Below are 14,493 nucleotides of genomic sequence, written 5' to 3'. Positions count from 1 at the left end.
CAACTTCAAAGGAGCAGCCTATCATCTCCAGACACACCTTCTTAGGCAGCATAACTGGTCCATTTTCTCTTAAAGTATTTGATACTATTCTACCCACCTCAACCCAAAGTTTGAAGTTAACTCAAACCAAAAGAGCATATTGGAGCAAAAGTGAACAGACATGTATGTAAACTCTAGTACATTCTTATTGCTGTATTAAGTTTGAAGATGAGCAAACCTACTCACAGCAGTATTTTTCCAGGAAGCAGCGTAAGAGTAGTGGTAACTTAGAAAACAGACTTTGAATTGCACAATAGAAAAGTAAAAATGTTTTAAAACCTACAATAAACCTGTATCCAAAGGAGTCTTTTACATCAATGATGTGCTAGACTTTGTATTATGTGGTACAGCTTTGCGATGGACTCCCTCTGGCCCTACTGGCATGGTTAAAGGCTTGCTTTCTGCCTTCTGATGGGTGAATATGCTACACAGAGCTGTGATGGTTTCTAACAAGTGGCAAAATTCACAGAAGTTCCAGGTTATTCATGTCAGGATCATTCCTTGTGCAAAGTTTGATGTGGATGAAGATAAAGTGGTTCCTTGGTCAAGAATTGCAATTTCTTTCTTTTAAAGTCAGTGGGTTTCTTGTATAGCTCTATTACAATTGGCCCAGGCTTAATTTCATCCATATCCATGAAAGCAAAACACTTGGTGCTGGTAAACCATTTTTTAGGCTTGCAGTGTTTGAATTCAAAGACAGCTGCACCTTTGGTTAATTTTTCAACATGCTTCTGGAGCTCAATGTCCACATTAAAGTGAACATATGTATCTTTTCTTGAAGCCATGAGAGTATACTGCACAGGAGCTAAGTCTATGCCATTCGGATCTTTTACACTAACTGTAATATAGGGGTCGATGCACTGCCCAGCATCTTTCAGACCACTCTTCTCAATTCTGATTGTGGGTAATGTCATTCCTGCTCTGAGGGCAACCTCGGTAACAAGGTACCAGGAACTCTGGCAGGAGAAGAATCAGGGGACCCTGCTCCAGCACCACCCTCTTCTTTATCTTCTTCAAATTCCAAACTCTCATCTTTACCAGGTGCTAAAATTCTTCTTAATGGGACAGGCTGAACATCAAACGGGAATTCTTTATTATATGTAAGAATATTCTTTAGAATCGGTTCTAGCTTCTTCAGGGCCTCCAGTTTAAATTCTTCTTGGGACTGTGTGGACTGTAAAGCTGCACTTCGCAATTCCAAACATTATTGCAGTTTTGCCTATGGTTTTCTTTTGTTCTTCAGTGAATTCAGAATTATGGTGTAGAGCTTGAGCTTCTTTTTGCAGATGTCTTGCTAATATCTGATACTCGACAATCACTTCTACCAGCTGGCCCCAGGAGTCGAAGTCGGAGCCTCTCCTAAAACTGGCGCCTCAGCGCTGCAGCAGACTCCGGGTCACCTCTGACACGGCGGTGCCCCACCCCGTCCCCTCTTAGATACAATTCTAAGGATATGTGATTTCCTTCCTCCCTCCCTCTCCCTTTTTTCTTAATCTTTCTGTTTCTCTTTCACTCTTTCTCTGTTTTAACGCAACACCAATCTCAAATTTCACAAAGAAGCTGAGAAAGAACTTGATCATCAAAATGAATGTTTCAAAAAATATGTAGAGTAAGTGTGACACAAAGAGTACTCACTGTGTGCTTTTATTTGCATAAAGTTAAAAAATCAGGAAATTCCTGAAATGGAAATGTTCGCTATTTTGATTAGGGCACACAGATATATACATTATTAAAACTCACAGAAATGGACGATTGAGACCTGTAGGTAGGATGTCGCTATACTCGTAGGCAAATTACATTTCACTACAAAGGAAAAAAGATAATTAACTTAAATCTGGATACCTAAGACGGGGTCGAGGACTTCATATAACCCCAAACCCTCGCTAGGTTAAAAGACAGCAAAGCCCAGACCAGAGTCCGCGAAAATGGAGAACTGACAGCAGGGAGGGCCAAAGTCTAAGAAATCGCTAGAGGGCTGAGAACGGAGATCCAGCTGCTGCCGGGACGGCGGCGCCTGAGCGTCACACGAAAACAAGTCCCCACGCTATCTTCCGGTATTCGCAATTCCCACCCGTGTCCCCACCGGAAGAGTTCGGAGAGAAACGTCGCCACCGCGGAAAAGGAACCGACAGCGGCTAGGTTCCTGCACGGATGCTGGGACTGTAAGGCGCCGTGTGTTCGGCTGGTTGCGGCTCGCAGGGAGGAGGACACCAGGGTTCGCCTTCCCTCCTCTGCTGCCGCCGCCGCCATGATTCCAGTGTCGCTGGTGGTGGTGGTGGTGGGTGGCTGGACTGCAGTGTACCTGACCGACTTGGTGCTGAAGGTGAGGGCCTCAGGCCTAAGGCCCAAGCCCCGGTGCCCAGGGCCAAAGTGCAAGGGCCTCCTTTTCTCTTGCTTTGCGCCGCCTGGCTGGGAGCCGCGCGGCCGGTGCCCACGTGCGGCCTTCCGCGGGGCGCCTCGGCCCGCTGGAGTAAATAAAGCACGGCTGGCTGCGGGAGGGGTGTGGCAGCCTGCGCGGCTGTGGCTTTCGCCGTGCGGGACAGTGCAGGCCTCGAATCCTACCTGGGAGGCGTCGGTGGTGGGCTCGGGAGGGTCAGACCCTGCGGCAGCAGTGCACCAGGAAGGAAATCAAAGGTCTATTTAGGGAAGGCGTTGTTTCTGAGGTCCCCACTCTAGACATTCTGGTACTGGAATGAATCCAAATCAAGTCGTGATTTAGATCCAGTGGTCGCATAGTTTAAAGGGCATACAATCACGCACCTTCCGGTTAAATTGCAAATTCTGATTCAGCAGTTCTGGGGCAAGGTTCTGCATAGCTAACCAGTTCTCCAATGCTAACAACGCTGCTGGTCCACAGATCATCTTTCAAAGCAGCACGCTCCAGGAAGAGGGATTTCAGTAACCTGTGCTGAAATACTGGCTTGCACGCTGTACCCTTTCTTTGCACCAACTATATACACTTTGGAATCAGGGTACATGTTTCAATTATCTGAGAATGATAGCAAAAAATAAGCAACAGTTGTCTCACCACATGCTTAAGCCACAATTTGGATTGAATATTGAGGGGGGTGGAAGTAGTCTGTGTGAAATAAGATTATATAAATTGTCAAATGTAGAATATAAACTCCAGTCATGAATAGAATACCATAGTATTTTGTGTTTTGGATTTAACAATAAAATGAAATGAGACGTGCTTTTTTTGTTAGATTTAAACTTGCAAAGTGCAGCAGGTTGCACAGGTTGGGCTCTGCCACTTCCTAGTTGGTGTGACCGTGGACAAATTACTATCTTTACCATGGTTTCTCCTCTTTAAACAGGGATAATAACAGTAAGAAGCTCCTGAGATTACAGAAGGATTACATTAGTGCATCCACATAAAGTCTCACTACTCAACCTTAGGCTCAAGGACCAATAGCACCTGCAGCATCCAGGAGCTTGTTAGAAATGCAGAATCTTGGCTTCACCCAGACCTACAGAATCAGAACATGCACGATAACAGATGCATCTTAATGTCCCCAGGTGACTCCCGTGAACCTTTGTGTTTGAGAAGCACTGATGTCAAGTACTTGGTATAGTGCTTAGCATGTCCTAAACAGTATAGGCCACAGTGATTTTGTTATTTGGAAAAGAAAAGCCACATGATTTCTTAATGTTGCACGTGTGACTAAAAATCCAAAATAACAAGAACTTTTCAAATCTCTACAGTGCCTGGCCAAGTGTGTGAGGTGATCAGGATGTCAGTTTAATGTCAGTCACAGGTCTTGGGTCCTTTAGAAAGTGCTATCCCCCCAAGCAAAAGATAGAACGCTCACATTATCAGCCAGGGGAATTGAGAGACTCCAGTTTCTAGGAGCCTGCACCTTCAGATTCTCTGCTTCCAGTTCGGTCCACTAGTCCACAGTAGACCTCTGTGAAAGTATTGTGTCACTTTCCTTTTCCAAGTCCTGGGTAACAAGCTGGTTTGAAAAACCACCCAAAAACTGAGGGTAGAGAACTTTACAGATCTAAAGCAGAGAAATACCTGTATTCAGACTGGTCATTTTTTTATGGTTGTGTTAGGGCTGGACTATGCTTCCAGGACAGAAAAGTTTCTCACATGGATGATTGTCAATATAACAGAATATTTACTCTGCTTACTGTAACTGTGTCAGGTACATAACAGCCTTATGTTACCCAAACTTCTTCATTAGTGAGACAAACTTCCCTACCGTAAAGGTAAAACTTTTTGGTTGTATATAAACACCTATCCCTCCAACCTCAGATAAGAGGACTTACTGAGACCACGGTGGGTTTAAGTTAGGTACACTTATATCATGAAAATTGGCCTGATTTCTTAGGGCTGTTGCTCAGAAGATAGGAAGCCCTAATTTTGACTAACTTGTCCTTTCTGTTGGATTACTTGGGTAAGAGGGAATGTCTATAAGTTATAATGCAAGACCTATATTTTGTATGGTAAAAAGGCTTCTCGTCCTGTGCTGTCCAGTGTGATAGCTATGAGCTATTGAGCATTTGAAATAGAGCTAGTCCAAATTGAGATGTGCTCTAAGTGTAAAGTTGACACAAGATTACAAAGAATACCCCCCTAAGGAAAATGTGCTCACTAGGCTAATCCTCCGCCTGTGGCGCCAGTACTCCGAGTTCTAGTCCCGGTTGGGGCACCGGATTCTGTCCCCGTTGCTCCTTTTCCAGTCCAGCTCTCTGCTGTGGCCTGGGAAGGCAGTGGAGGATGGCCCAAGTGCTTGGGCCCTGCACCTGCATGGGAGACCAGGAGGAAGCACCTGGCTCCTGGCTTCAGATCGGTGCAGCACACCAGCCGTAGCAGCCATTTGGGGGGTAAACCAACAGAAGGAAGACCTTTCTCTCTGTCTCTCTCTGTCTCTCTCTCTCTCCCTCTCTCACTCTCTCAGTGTCTAACTCTGCCTGTCAAAAAAAAAAAGTGTTCATATTAAATACATATTGGAATGATACTTTGGATATTTTGAGTTAAAAGATGATGAAAATTTTTTCTTTTTCTTTTTTTTTTTTTTTTGACAGGCAGAGTGGACAGTGAGAGAGAGAGAGAAAGGTCTTCCTTTGCCGTTGGTTCACCCTCCAATGGCCGCCGCGGCCAGAGTGCTGCTGCCGGCACACCGCGCTGATCCGATGGCAGGAGCCAGGTGCTTCTCCTGGTCTCCCATGGGGTGCAGGGCCCAAGCACTTGGGCCATCCTCCACTGCACTCCCTGGCCATAGCAGAGGGCTGGCCTGGAAGAGGGGCAACTGGGCAGAATCCGGTGCCCCGACCGGGACTAGAACCCGGTGTGCCAGCGCCGCAAGGCGGAGGATTAGCCTGTTGAGCCACGGCACCGGCCAGATGATGAAAATTAATATCCTATTTCTGCTTTTTAAAATTTGGCTACTCGACAATTTAGAATTAATTGTGGCTCACATATTTCTGTTGGGTAATGCTGTTCTAAGCAAGGGTCAGCACACTTTTTTGTAAAGGAGAAGATACTATTTAAGGCTTTGTGGGTCACACAGGGTCTGGTTGTTTTGTTTTGTTTTCTAGTTCCTTAAAAATATAAGAACTATTCTTAGCTCACAGGCTGTATGAAAACAGGCTGTAGGCCAGATTTAGATTTATCTTATAGGCTACAGTTTGCCAGACCATATCCTCAGTGACCCCCTAGTCTGAGAGCTTTAATATTCTGAAGATAAAGCTTTAAGATTATAAACATGTAAACGGCAAGTTGATTTGCTGAATACTTTTTTCTTACACGTTATAAATTGTTCTTAAAAATTGAATAATGTGGAACTTTTCTTTCTCTCTTAGTCATCTGTCTATTTTAAGCATTCTTATGAAGACTGGCTGGAAAACAATGGATTGAGCATCTCCCCTTTTCACATAAGATGGCAAACTGCTGTTTTCAATCGTGCCTTTTATAGTTGGGGACGACGGAAAGCGCGAATGCTTTACCAATGGTATTCCTTATTTTCCCATTTTAATTTAAACTAGCCATTTGTGATCATGAGACTTAGCTCGTTAAATTAATGATTTCTGTCCTTTTCCAATCTACTGAATTTTGAAATATTGCTAGTATAAAAGCATTCTGCTATTACACAAACTTTTGGGGTGATGTCATTGTGCTTTTGCTTACATTCAAAATCAAGACATTTACAGTGTTTTATGCTTTGGGGGTTTACAGTGATCTATGAGGACCCCCCCCCCCAGATAATGACAGATTCTGTAGTTGAGAGAACGGGAGGTTAGGGGGTTGGTGTTGTCTAAGTTCCTCTTGATTAAAAATTTAGCTCTAAAATGATTAGAGCTAAGCAATTGAATCATCAAAGAGTAGAAAATGAAACAGAAAAGCAAAGAATACAAAGTGGAAGGAAGGAAATGATAAAGAGTAGAAATCAGTGAAATAGAATGTGTACTGTGGAGAAAATCTGCTAGGTCAAAAGTTGGTTCTTTGAAAAATTACTAAAATTGTTAAGCCCATTCCATGACTGATCAAGAAAAAAAGAAAATTCTGGTAACTAAAAATCAGCATTGGGGATATTACTACAGAGTTTATAGATAATCCCAATATTCATATAAACTTGAAAAATTAGATGAAATGGACAAAGTCCTTGAAAAACATCTTGTCAAAAAGTTAGAAAAAAATAAAAGGTTATTCCCAACTATATAAAGGTAATTTCTAACTATTGTACTATAGAAGACAAAAACTTCCATTAAATTTTACCATAATATTATTTAAACTCATCACAAAATAAATCTAAAACACAATGTAGACAATCGAATAGATAGATGTAAAAGGATAGCTGGTATCAAAAAAGCTTTCATAGCCATATGAGAACAAGATCAGTACAATGATATGTAAATGAGCAAATACATGAAAAGAAACACTTTTTTCAGTCTCTAACTGCCAGAGAATTGTAAATTATCAGAACTGCTTCAAGAAACTAGTACCCATGCTTTAGTCGAGTATTTGAAGTTTGGGTTGGAAAAGAAGCAGTTAGTGAAATTTTTTAGCCATTGCTTTGAAGCTGTGAAATGTGGCTTGACAATGAATTTCTTGGTGCATGAACTGTGAGGAATTGTGCATTTATGTAATTTTGTTCTCTTTACAGGTTCAATTTTGGAATGGTATTTGGTGTAATTGCCATGTTTAGCTCTTTTTTTCTCCTTGGCAAAACACTGATGCAGACTTTAGCACAAATGATGGCTGACTCTCCCTCTTCTTATTCTTCCTCCTCTTCCTCTTCCTCTTCCTCCTCTTCTGCTTCCTCTTCTTCCTCCTCTTCCTCCTCTTCCTCCTCGTCTCTTCACAATGAACAGGTGTTACAAGTTGTGGTAAGTGCCTTCTTTTTGCTTTAATAACTGTTGAAATGCAGATACAAGATCTTACTTATGACTAGTATAACTCTTATCCATGCTATAAATTTGAAGCTAAATTTAAAACCTCAAAAGTTTTCAAATTGCCTACTTAAACAAAAACCCTTAGTAAGAACCTAGCTAGGAATTTTTGTAATGTTTGGTGGTAGAATTACTCATAGCAGAGAACACTTACACCACCATTAAGAGCATCAGCAATTAACAAATATTTAATTCATGTTGTCTGCTTAAGACATTAAGGGATTGTTACTTTCAAGGAATAAGCATGCTGATTTCTGATTTAATCCTATGCAAAGTGTTCCCCTTTCCTCTTATATGGCTATCAGAGTCTAACCAGTAATCTTTTAATTAAAGATATGAGAATTTTCTAAGTGGTAACTGTAATTTCTTGATGTGACAAATAAAAACCATTAGGGTAATTCTCACTTGTTTCCTGTCTCCAGACTTTGGAAGGTGCTTTACAATGGCTCACTGCTATTTCACATTTTTACACTTAGAGCTCATATTTCCGTGAGTCATAGGTGTTGTTTTTAATTGTGTTCTTATTAATGGAATAGACTGCTTAGTGATTAGTAACAGATTTGAGGTTTTTTAAAGATTTAATTATTTATTTGAAAGGCAGAGTTACAGAGAGAGAGGGAAAGAGGGGGAGAGAAAGAGAAATATCTTCCATCTCCTGGTTCACTCCCTGAATGGCCGCAACAGCCAGAGCTGAGCCAGTCCAAAGCCAGGAACCAGGAGTTTCTTCCAAGTCTCCCACGTGGGTGCAGGGGCTCAAGTACTTGGGCCATCTTCCACTGCTTTCCTAGGTGCATTAGCAGGAAGCTGGATTGGAAGTGGAGCAGCTGAGACTCAAACCAATGCCCATACGGGATACCGGCATTGCAGGAGCAGCTTTACCCACTATGCCACAACACTTGCCCCAAATTTTGGTTTTTAAATCATCTCATTGTGGCCTCTACTAGGCTGGGTCCCCGTGGGTAGAATTAGAATTCATTTGTAGAGAACAATAAAGAATCTCTCCTGTGGTCATAGTTCCTTCTTAGAGGTTAAAATGATTTCATCAAGTGAGGCCTCAGAAGAGATGATTTATTTCTTCAGCAAACATTACTGAGTGTATTATAACTCTCAGCCATGTGCTGGATCCTCCTTATATGAGGAACAAAACCCAATCCTAGTACTTGTGAAGCTTTTAGTTTAGAAAGAGAGCAGTTGTGGCTGTACTCCAATGGGACATTGTACAAAGTGCCAGAGAAACAGAGGGAAGGATGTGAGGTGTGCCTGGCACTGTGAAGAGCATAAAGGAGAGCTCCAACGGAAGGATTGAAGAGTTCACATAGCTTGAGAATGGACGATGGAAATTGAGCATCCCAGTGATAGAGGGAACAATAGAACATGGGAAGGTGGAAGGAATAATCAGAGTAATAATAAAACCTAGTTAATACGCAGCGCTTCTTATGTAAGGTCTTTCCTGCCCAGCCTGTTTTATTCTTGCAACAACCCCGAGGTAAATATTGATGTTATCCCTGACTTACAGATGAGAAACTCGGCACAGAGACATTAAGTTACTTGTGGTCAGCTAGTAAGTAGTGAATCCGTATCACTGACCAGAGCCTATATACACTGTGCTCTTCTCTTAAGAAAAGACAAATAATTCTTGAAGGAACTATAAATATTGTTGAGCTGTGTATCTGAGATACGTGGTAGAAGTATAGATAGGAGTGGCAGCAAGAGAACAGGACAATGGGAAATAGTAAGTAGGGTCTAATTTGTGAAAGGCCATTCTAAGCACTTGCAGTTTTACTTATAGGCAACAGGTCTGCGCAAAATGAACCAGCTCGGTCAGATTAAAGATAGGGAGACCATTTAAGAGGGCAGTTGGAGTAGTTTGTGTAAAAAGGGATAATGATTTAAACTAAATTAGTAGCAAGGAGAATGAGGCGGGATAGAGTCAAGTGGAGTTCTCAGACCTTGGTGAGTAATTAAATGTGAGGCTGAGGGAAGAGTTTAGGATGATGCTGAGGTTACATGGTTGCTTATTGTTCACCACAAAAGAGGGTAGGAGATAAAGAAGCTTGTTGGGAAAAAAATATGATCATTGCCTTATCTACCTGCTCAAATTAGAATGGCAAGATACTGTTTAGAGAAGAACATATTTCTTCTTTGCATCTCAAGTAATTCACAAGAATGACTATTAGGAGAGCTGTGCTTTGGAACTATTAAGAAGTCAACTGCCTTTTTCGGTGCACTATTTATGCATAAAGTTAAGAAGGTTGTATCTCCTGACTTCGATATGAACTCTTGTAGGTTACAGAACATACTTTCCGTTTACTCTGTAATTCCCTACAGCCTTGTTCAGTAGTAATTCCCCAAATCCTGGCACTCAGTGTTGTTAGAGTATTCTGTGTCTAGTTTTCTGGTACAACTAATACCCTGTGTCATCATGGTGAAGACAGATAGACAATCATGTACTGTTGCCAGCAAATAAAACCTGCCATCTGTTAATATGGTCATACATTATCTCAGATATTCTTGCATCCAGAAAATAAGAAGAAGGAACAATTATCCTATTTGATTAAGCTTACTGATTTTTTAAGATTTATTTTATTTATTTGAAAGAGTTATAGAGAGGTAGAGCCAGAGAGAGAGAGAAAGTTCTCTCCACTGGTTCACTCCCCAAATGACCCCAACGAACAGACTGAGCTGATCTGAAGCCAGGAAACAGGAGCTTCTTCTGAGTCTCCCATGCAGGTGCAGGGGCCCAAGTACTTGGGCCATCTCCTACTGCTTTCCCAGGCCATAGTAGAGAGCAGTATCGGAAGTGAGGCAGCCGGGATTTGAACCAGCACCCCTATGGGATGCTGATGCTGCAGGCCAGGGCTTTAACCCTCTGCGCCACAGCACCGCCCCTTACTGATTTTTTTATATTGTTTATTTGAAAGGCAGATTTACAGAGAGGCAGAGAGAGAGAGAGGTCTTCCATCCACTGGTTCACTCCCCAGATGGCTGCAACTGCCAGAGCTGGGCTGAATCAAAGCCAGGGGCCAGGAGCATCCTCCAGGTCTCCTATGTGGATGCTGGGGCCCAAGGACTTGGGCCATCTTCCATTGCTTTCACAGGCCATAGTAGAGAGCTGCATCAGAAGTGGAGCAGCTGGGGCCGGCGCCGCGGCTCACTTGGCTAATCCTACACCTGCGGGTTCTAGTTCCGGTTGGGGCACCGGATTCTGTCCCCGTTGCTCCTCTTCCAGTCAAGCTCTCTGCTGTGGCCCGGGAAGGCAGTGGAGGATGGCCCAAGGACTTGGGCCCTGCACCCACATGGAAGACCAGGAAGAAGCACCTGGCTCCTGGCTTTGGATGGGCGCAGCGCACTGGCCGTAGTGGCCATTTGGAGGGTGAACCAACGGCAAAAGGAAGACCTTTCTCTCTGTCTCTCTCTCTCTCTCAATGTCTAACTCTGCCTTTCAAAAAGAAAAAAAAAGAAGTGGAGCAGCTGGGACTTGAACTGGCGCCCCTATGGGATGCTGGCACTGCAGGCGGTGGCTTTACCCGCTATGCCACAGTGCCAGCCCACCCTTAGTGCTTTTTTAAAAAGATTTATTTTATTTATTAGAGTTACAGAGAGAGAGAGAGAGAGAGAGAGAGGTATCTTTCATCTGCTAGTTCTTTTCCCCAAATGGCTGCAATGGCTAGGGATGGGCAAGGCCAAAGCCAGGATCCAGGAGCCTCTTCTGGATCTCTCATGTGGGTACAGGGGCCCAAGCATCTGCTAGGCCATCCTCTACTGATTTCCCAGGCGAAGTAGCAGGGAGCTGGATCGGAAGTAGAGCAGCCAGGACTCAAACCTGCATCCATATGGGATGGCAGCATTGCCACCAGTGGCTTAACCTGTTAGGTCCCAATGCCGGCTCCTTGCTTACTGATTTTTTTTTAATAGATGTAAGGTCAACAGGATATTTAGTAATCTAGTGAGTATATATGAAATTAATCTTAAGTATTTAAATTTAGAGTAGTCAGAGGAAAGAGAACTACTGCACTGTGCATGGAGATACCTGACAACATGAGAATGGAGCAGGTTTGTAGAAAAAGGGACACTGATACACATTAAAAAAAGTTACTCAGTAGGGTATGAAAAAAGAGAATTGCAGATATTAATATTATAAAGATGTCCATATCTTTTTATACTCCTGCACTGGAACTCTAGCTTAGGGAAATATTTCTAAATATAGTGGCAAAATTTTGTTCATCAAGCTCTTTAGCCTAATATTATTTATTATTATGAAGAATTAGAAACAACCAAAATATCTAACTGTAGGATGATTAAATTATTGATTTGTCGTTTAATGACATATTATGCATCCATTTAAAAATGAAGATTATGTTAGGGCTGGTGTTGTGGCGCAGTGGGTTAAGCTAACTGCTGCAGCGCTGGGATCTCATATGGGTGCCCATTCAAGACCTAGCTGCTTGGCTTCCTTTGCTGCCTGGGAAAGCAGCAAAGGATGGCCTACGTCCTTGGGCCCCTTCCACCCGCATGGGAGACATGGCTGGAGTTCCAGGCTCCTGGCTTTGGCCTGGCCCAGTCCTGGCCCAATCCTGGCTGTTGTGGTCATTTGGGGAGTGAACTGACAGATGGAAAATCTCTGTATTTCTCCCTCTCTTGCTGTAACTCTGCCTTTCAGATAAATAAATAAATAAATAAATATATATATATATATATCTTTAAAAATAAATAAATAGAGGTGTGCTGTGGCATGGCAGGTGAAGCCGCCGCCTGCAGTGCTGGCATCCCATATGGGTGCTGGTGCTAGTTCCCCGCTGCTCCACTTCCGATCCAGCTCTCTGCTATGGCCTGGGAAAGCAGTAGAAGATGGCCCAAGTCCTTGGACCCCTGTACCCACGTGGGAAACTGGGAGGAAGCTCCTTTCTGGCTCCTGGCTTTGATCAGCACAGGGCCGGCTGTTGTGGCCAATTGGGGAGTGAAACAGCAGATGGAAGACCCCCCACCCCCGGCTCTCCTTCTTTCTCTGTGTAACTCTGACTTTCAAATAAATAAATTAATTAAAAATAAAAATAAATAAAGATGATTATTATGAAAACTAGTTTAAGGACACTTGGAATTAATGGAATTTAAAAAATGATTCAAGCAGCATATTTAAATCTCCTCTTTGGTTACTAAATGAGGCTTAAAAAGTGAAATTCCTTTTGTACAAAAATAAATTCCAAGTGAATTAGAATTAAAACGTTAAATCATAGATGACCTTGTTAGAAAAAAAAAAACTGGTTATTGTTTCTGTGAGCACAGAATGACAAAAACATAAATCTGTCAAACTATGAACTTATGACTGTAACAGTGGCACCTTTATTAATTTTTGATTCTTTAAAAATCTTATTTTTTAAGATCAGATTTAGTGTCACAGTAAAACTGAGAGAAAGGTACGGAGGTTTGCCATATATCTCATACCTCCACTCATACATAGCCTCCTTCTTTATCAACATCCCCCACCAGAGTGGTCTGTCTATTCCGTACAGCTGAGGAGCCTACACTAATGTGTCATCCAGAGTCCCTAGTTTATGTTAAGAGTTCATGCTTGGCATTGGAGGAATGGAATATTAGTAGATATTATTGCCTAAAAATTCTTATCTAGTAAAAACCATGAGCAAAATAAAATTAAAAGACCAACTGGGGAGTACATTTGTGATGTGTATTACAAAGGACCAATACTAATATTTGAAGTGACCTTACAGATCAGTAAGAAAAAGATGGATACTTTAGAAGACAAACTAAGTCATGAATAGGCAACTCCCAAAAGACCAATGGTCAAAAATCAGGAGAAAGTTAGTTCAGCTTTACTAATGACCAAAATATGTAAATCAAATTTCAGATTTGAATAAAATAATCTTGCCCAATATTATGGAAGGACCTGCTTTTGAAGAGCAGCTTGGTTAAATATATCAAAATCTTTTAAATTATGTGTTGTAATAGCATCTGTTATACTGTTTGAGATGCATAATGGTAAGCATTGAGCAAAGATCAGCTGAATTAAGGCTGAAAATTACCTTGTATGCAGATATGGTTCTTTCTATTTTAATGATGAAGAACCTGGAGTGTTGGTGAAATAATGTCAGCTTCCTCAAGGTTATTTAGGTAGTTGGTGATGATGCCAGGACCTCAAACGAAATAATAAGTCCTCAGAACATGAGCCCTTAACAACTTGCTCAGCTAAGAAATTATACCCCAAAATATTTGAGTATTTGTGTTTTTGTCACATTTTTTATAAGAGCAGAAATTTTTAGACTACTAAATGCCCAACAGTTCATCTAATAGAATATAATGTGGGTGTTGCAAATCATATGGAATCAGAAAATACTGGGGCAGGTGTTGTGTTAGAGCAGGTTAAGCCCCCTCTTAGGACAACTGCATTCCCTATCAGAGCGCCTGGGGTTGAGTCCTGCTTCCACCTCTGGTCCAGGTACCTGCTGCGCACACCCTGGGGGACAGCAGATGATGACTTAAGTACTTGGGTTGCTTTCACCCATGTGGGAGCCGTGGATGGAATTCCTGGCTCCTGGCTTCAGCATGGCCAAGTCCTGATTGTTATGGACTTTAAGGGAGTGAACCCTCAAATGGAAGATCTGTCTATCTCTCTATGTAGCTCTGCCTTTCAAATAAATAAATATAAATAAACTTTAGAAAATACTCATGGGAAAATATTTATGATACTGTTAAGTGACAGCAAGTTTAAAAAACAGTAAAAGTATATTTTTAAGAAATGCATGTATGCAAAAAGACTTAGAAGGACATGTGTCAAAGCATTGAAAATAGATTTTTGCTGTTCTATGTTTGGAGAATAGGGTTATAGGCTTCTATTTTTCTTTGAGTTTTCTAGTTTTACTGCTTTAAGCATATTTTATAATTAATACAACATATAATAAAGATGTAATTTTCTCCAGACCTTCTGGGTCCCAACTGTGGACTGAGAAGTAGATGCTCAGTATATAAGCTATATTCATTGCCCTAGTGTGCCCCACCTAGCCTAATTTACAGAATTTCCCAACAGGTGGCTTTACTTGGGAG

The 14,493-nt window shown here is 41.9% G+C and overlaps 1 protein-coding gene and 1 pseudogene across 1 annotated transcript in view; one reads left to right on the top strand and one right to left on the bottom strand.

The window, feature by feature from the left end:
• Window positions 1–438: 438 nt before the first annotated feature.
• LOC133752875 (axin interactor, dorsalization-associated protein-like) lies at window positions 439–2,289 on the bottom strand (annotated as a pseudogene).
• The window catches only part of MBTPS2 (membrane bound transcription factor peptidase, site 2), a 39,681-nt gene continuing 27,328 nt past the window's right edge, over window positions 2,141–14,493 (top strand). Inside the window, exons 1-3 of the mRNA XM_062183482.1 lie at window positions 2,141–2,362; window positions 5,851–5,999; window positions 7,152–7,374. Of these exons, the coding sequence (XP_062039466.1) occupies window positions 2,288–2,362; window positions 5,851–5,999; window positions 7,152–7,374 (447 nt within the window). The 5' untranslated portion in view covers window positions 2,141–2,287. The remainder of the gene's footprint in view (window positions 2,363–5,850; window positions 6,000–7,151; window positions 7,375–14,493) is intronic.

The sequence above is a fragment of the Lepus europaeus genome, chromosome X (genome assembly GCF_033115175.1).
Source record: "Lepus europaeus isolate LE1 chromosome X, mLepTim1.pri, whole genome shotgun sequence".
NCBI classification, from domain to species: domain Eukaryota; kingdom Metazoa; phylum Chordata; class Mammalia; order Lagomorpha; family Leporidae; genus Lepus; species Lepus europaeus.
Note: the sequence above shows the minus strand (reverse complement) of the source record. Positions and strands in the feature narration are given on the sequence as shown.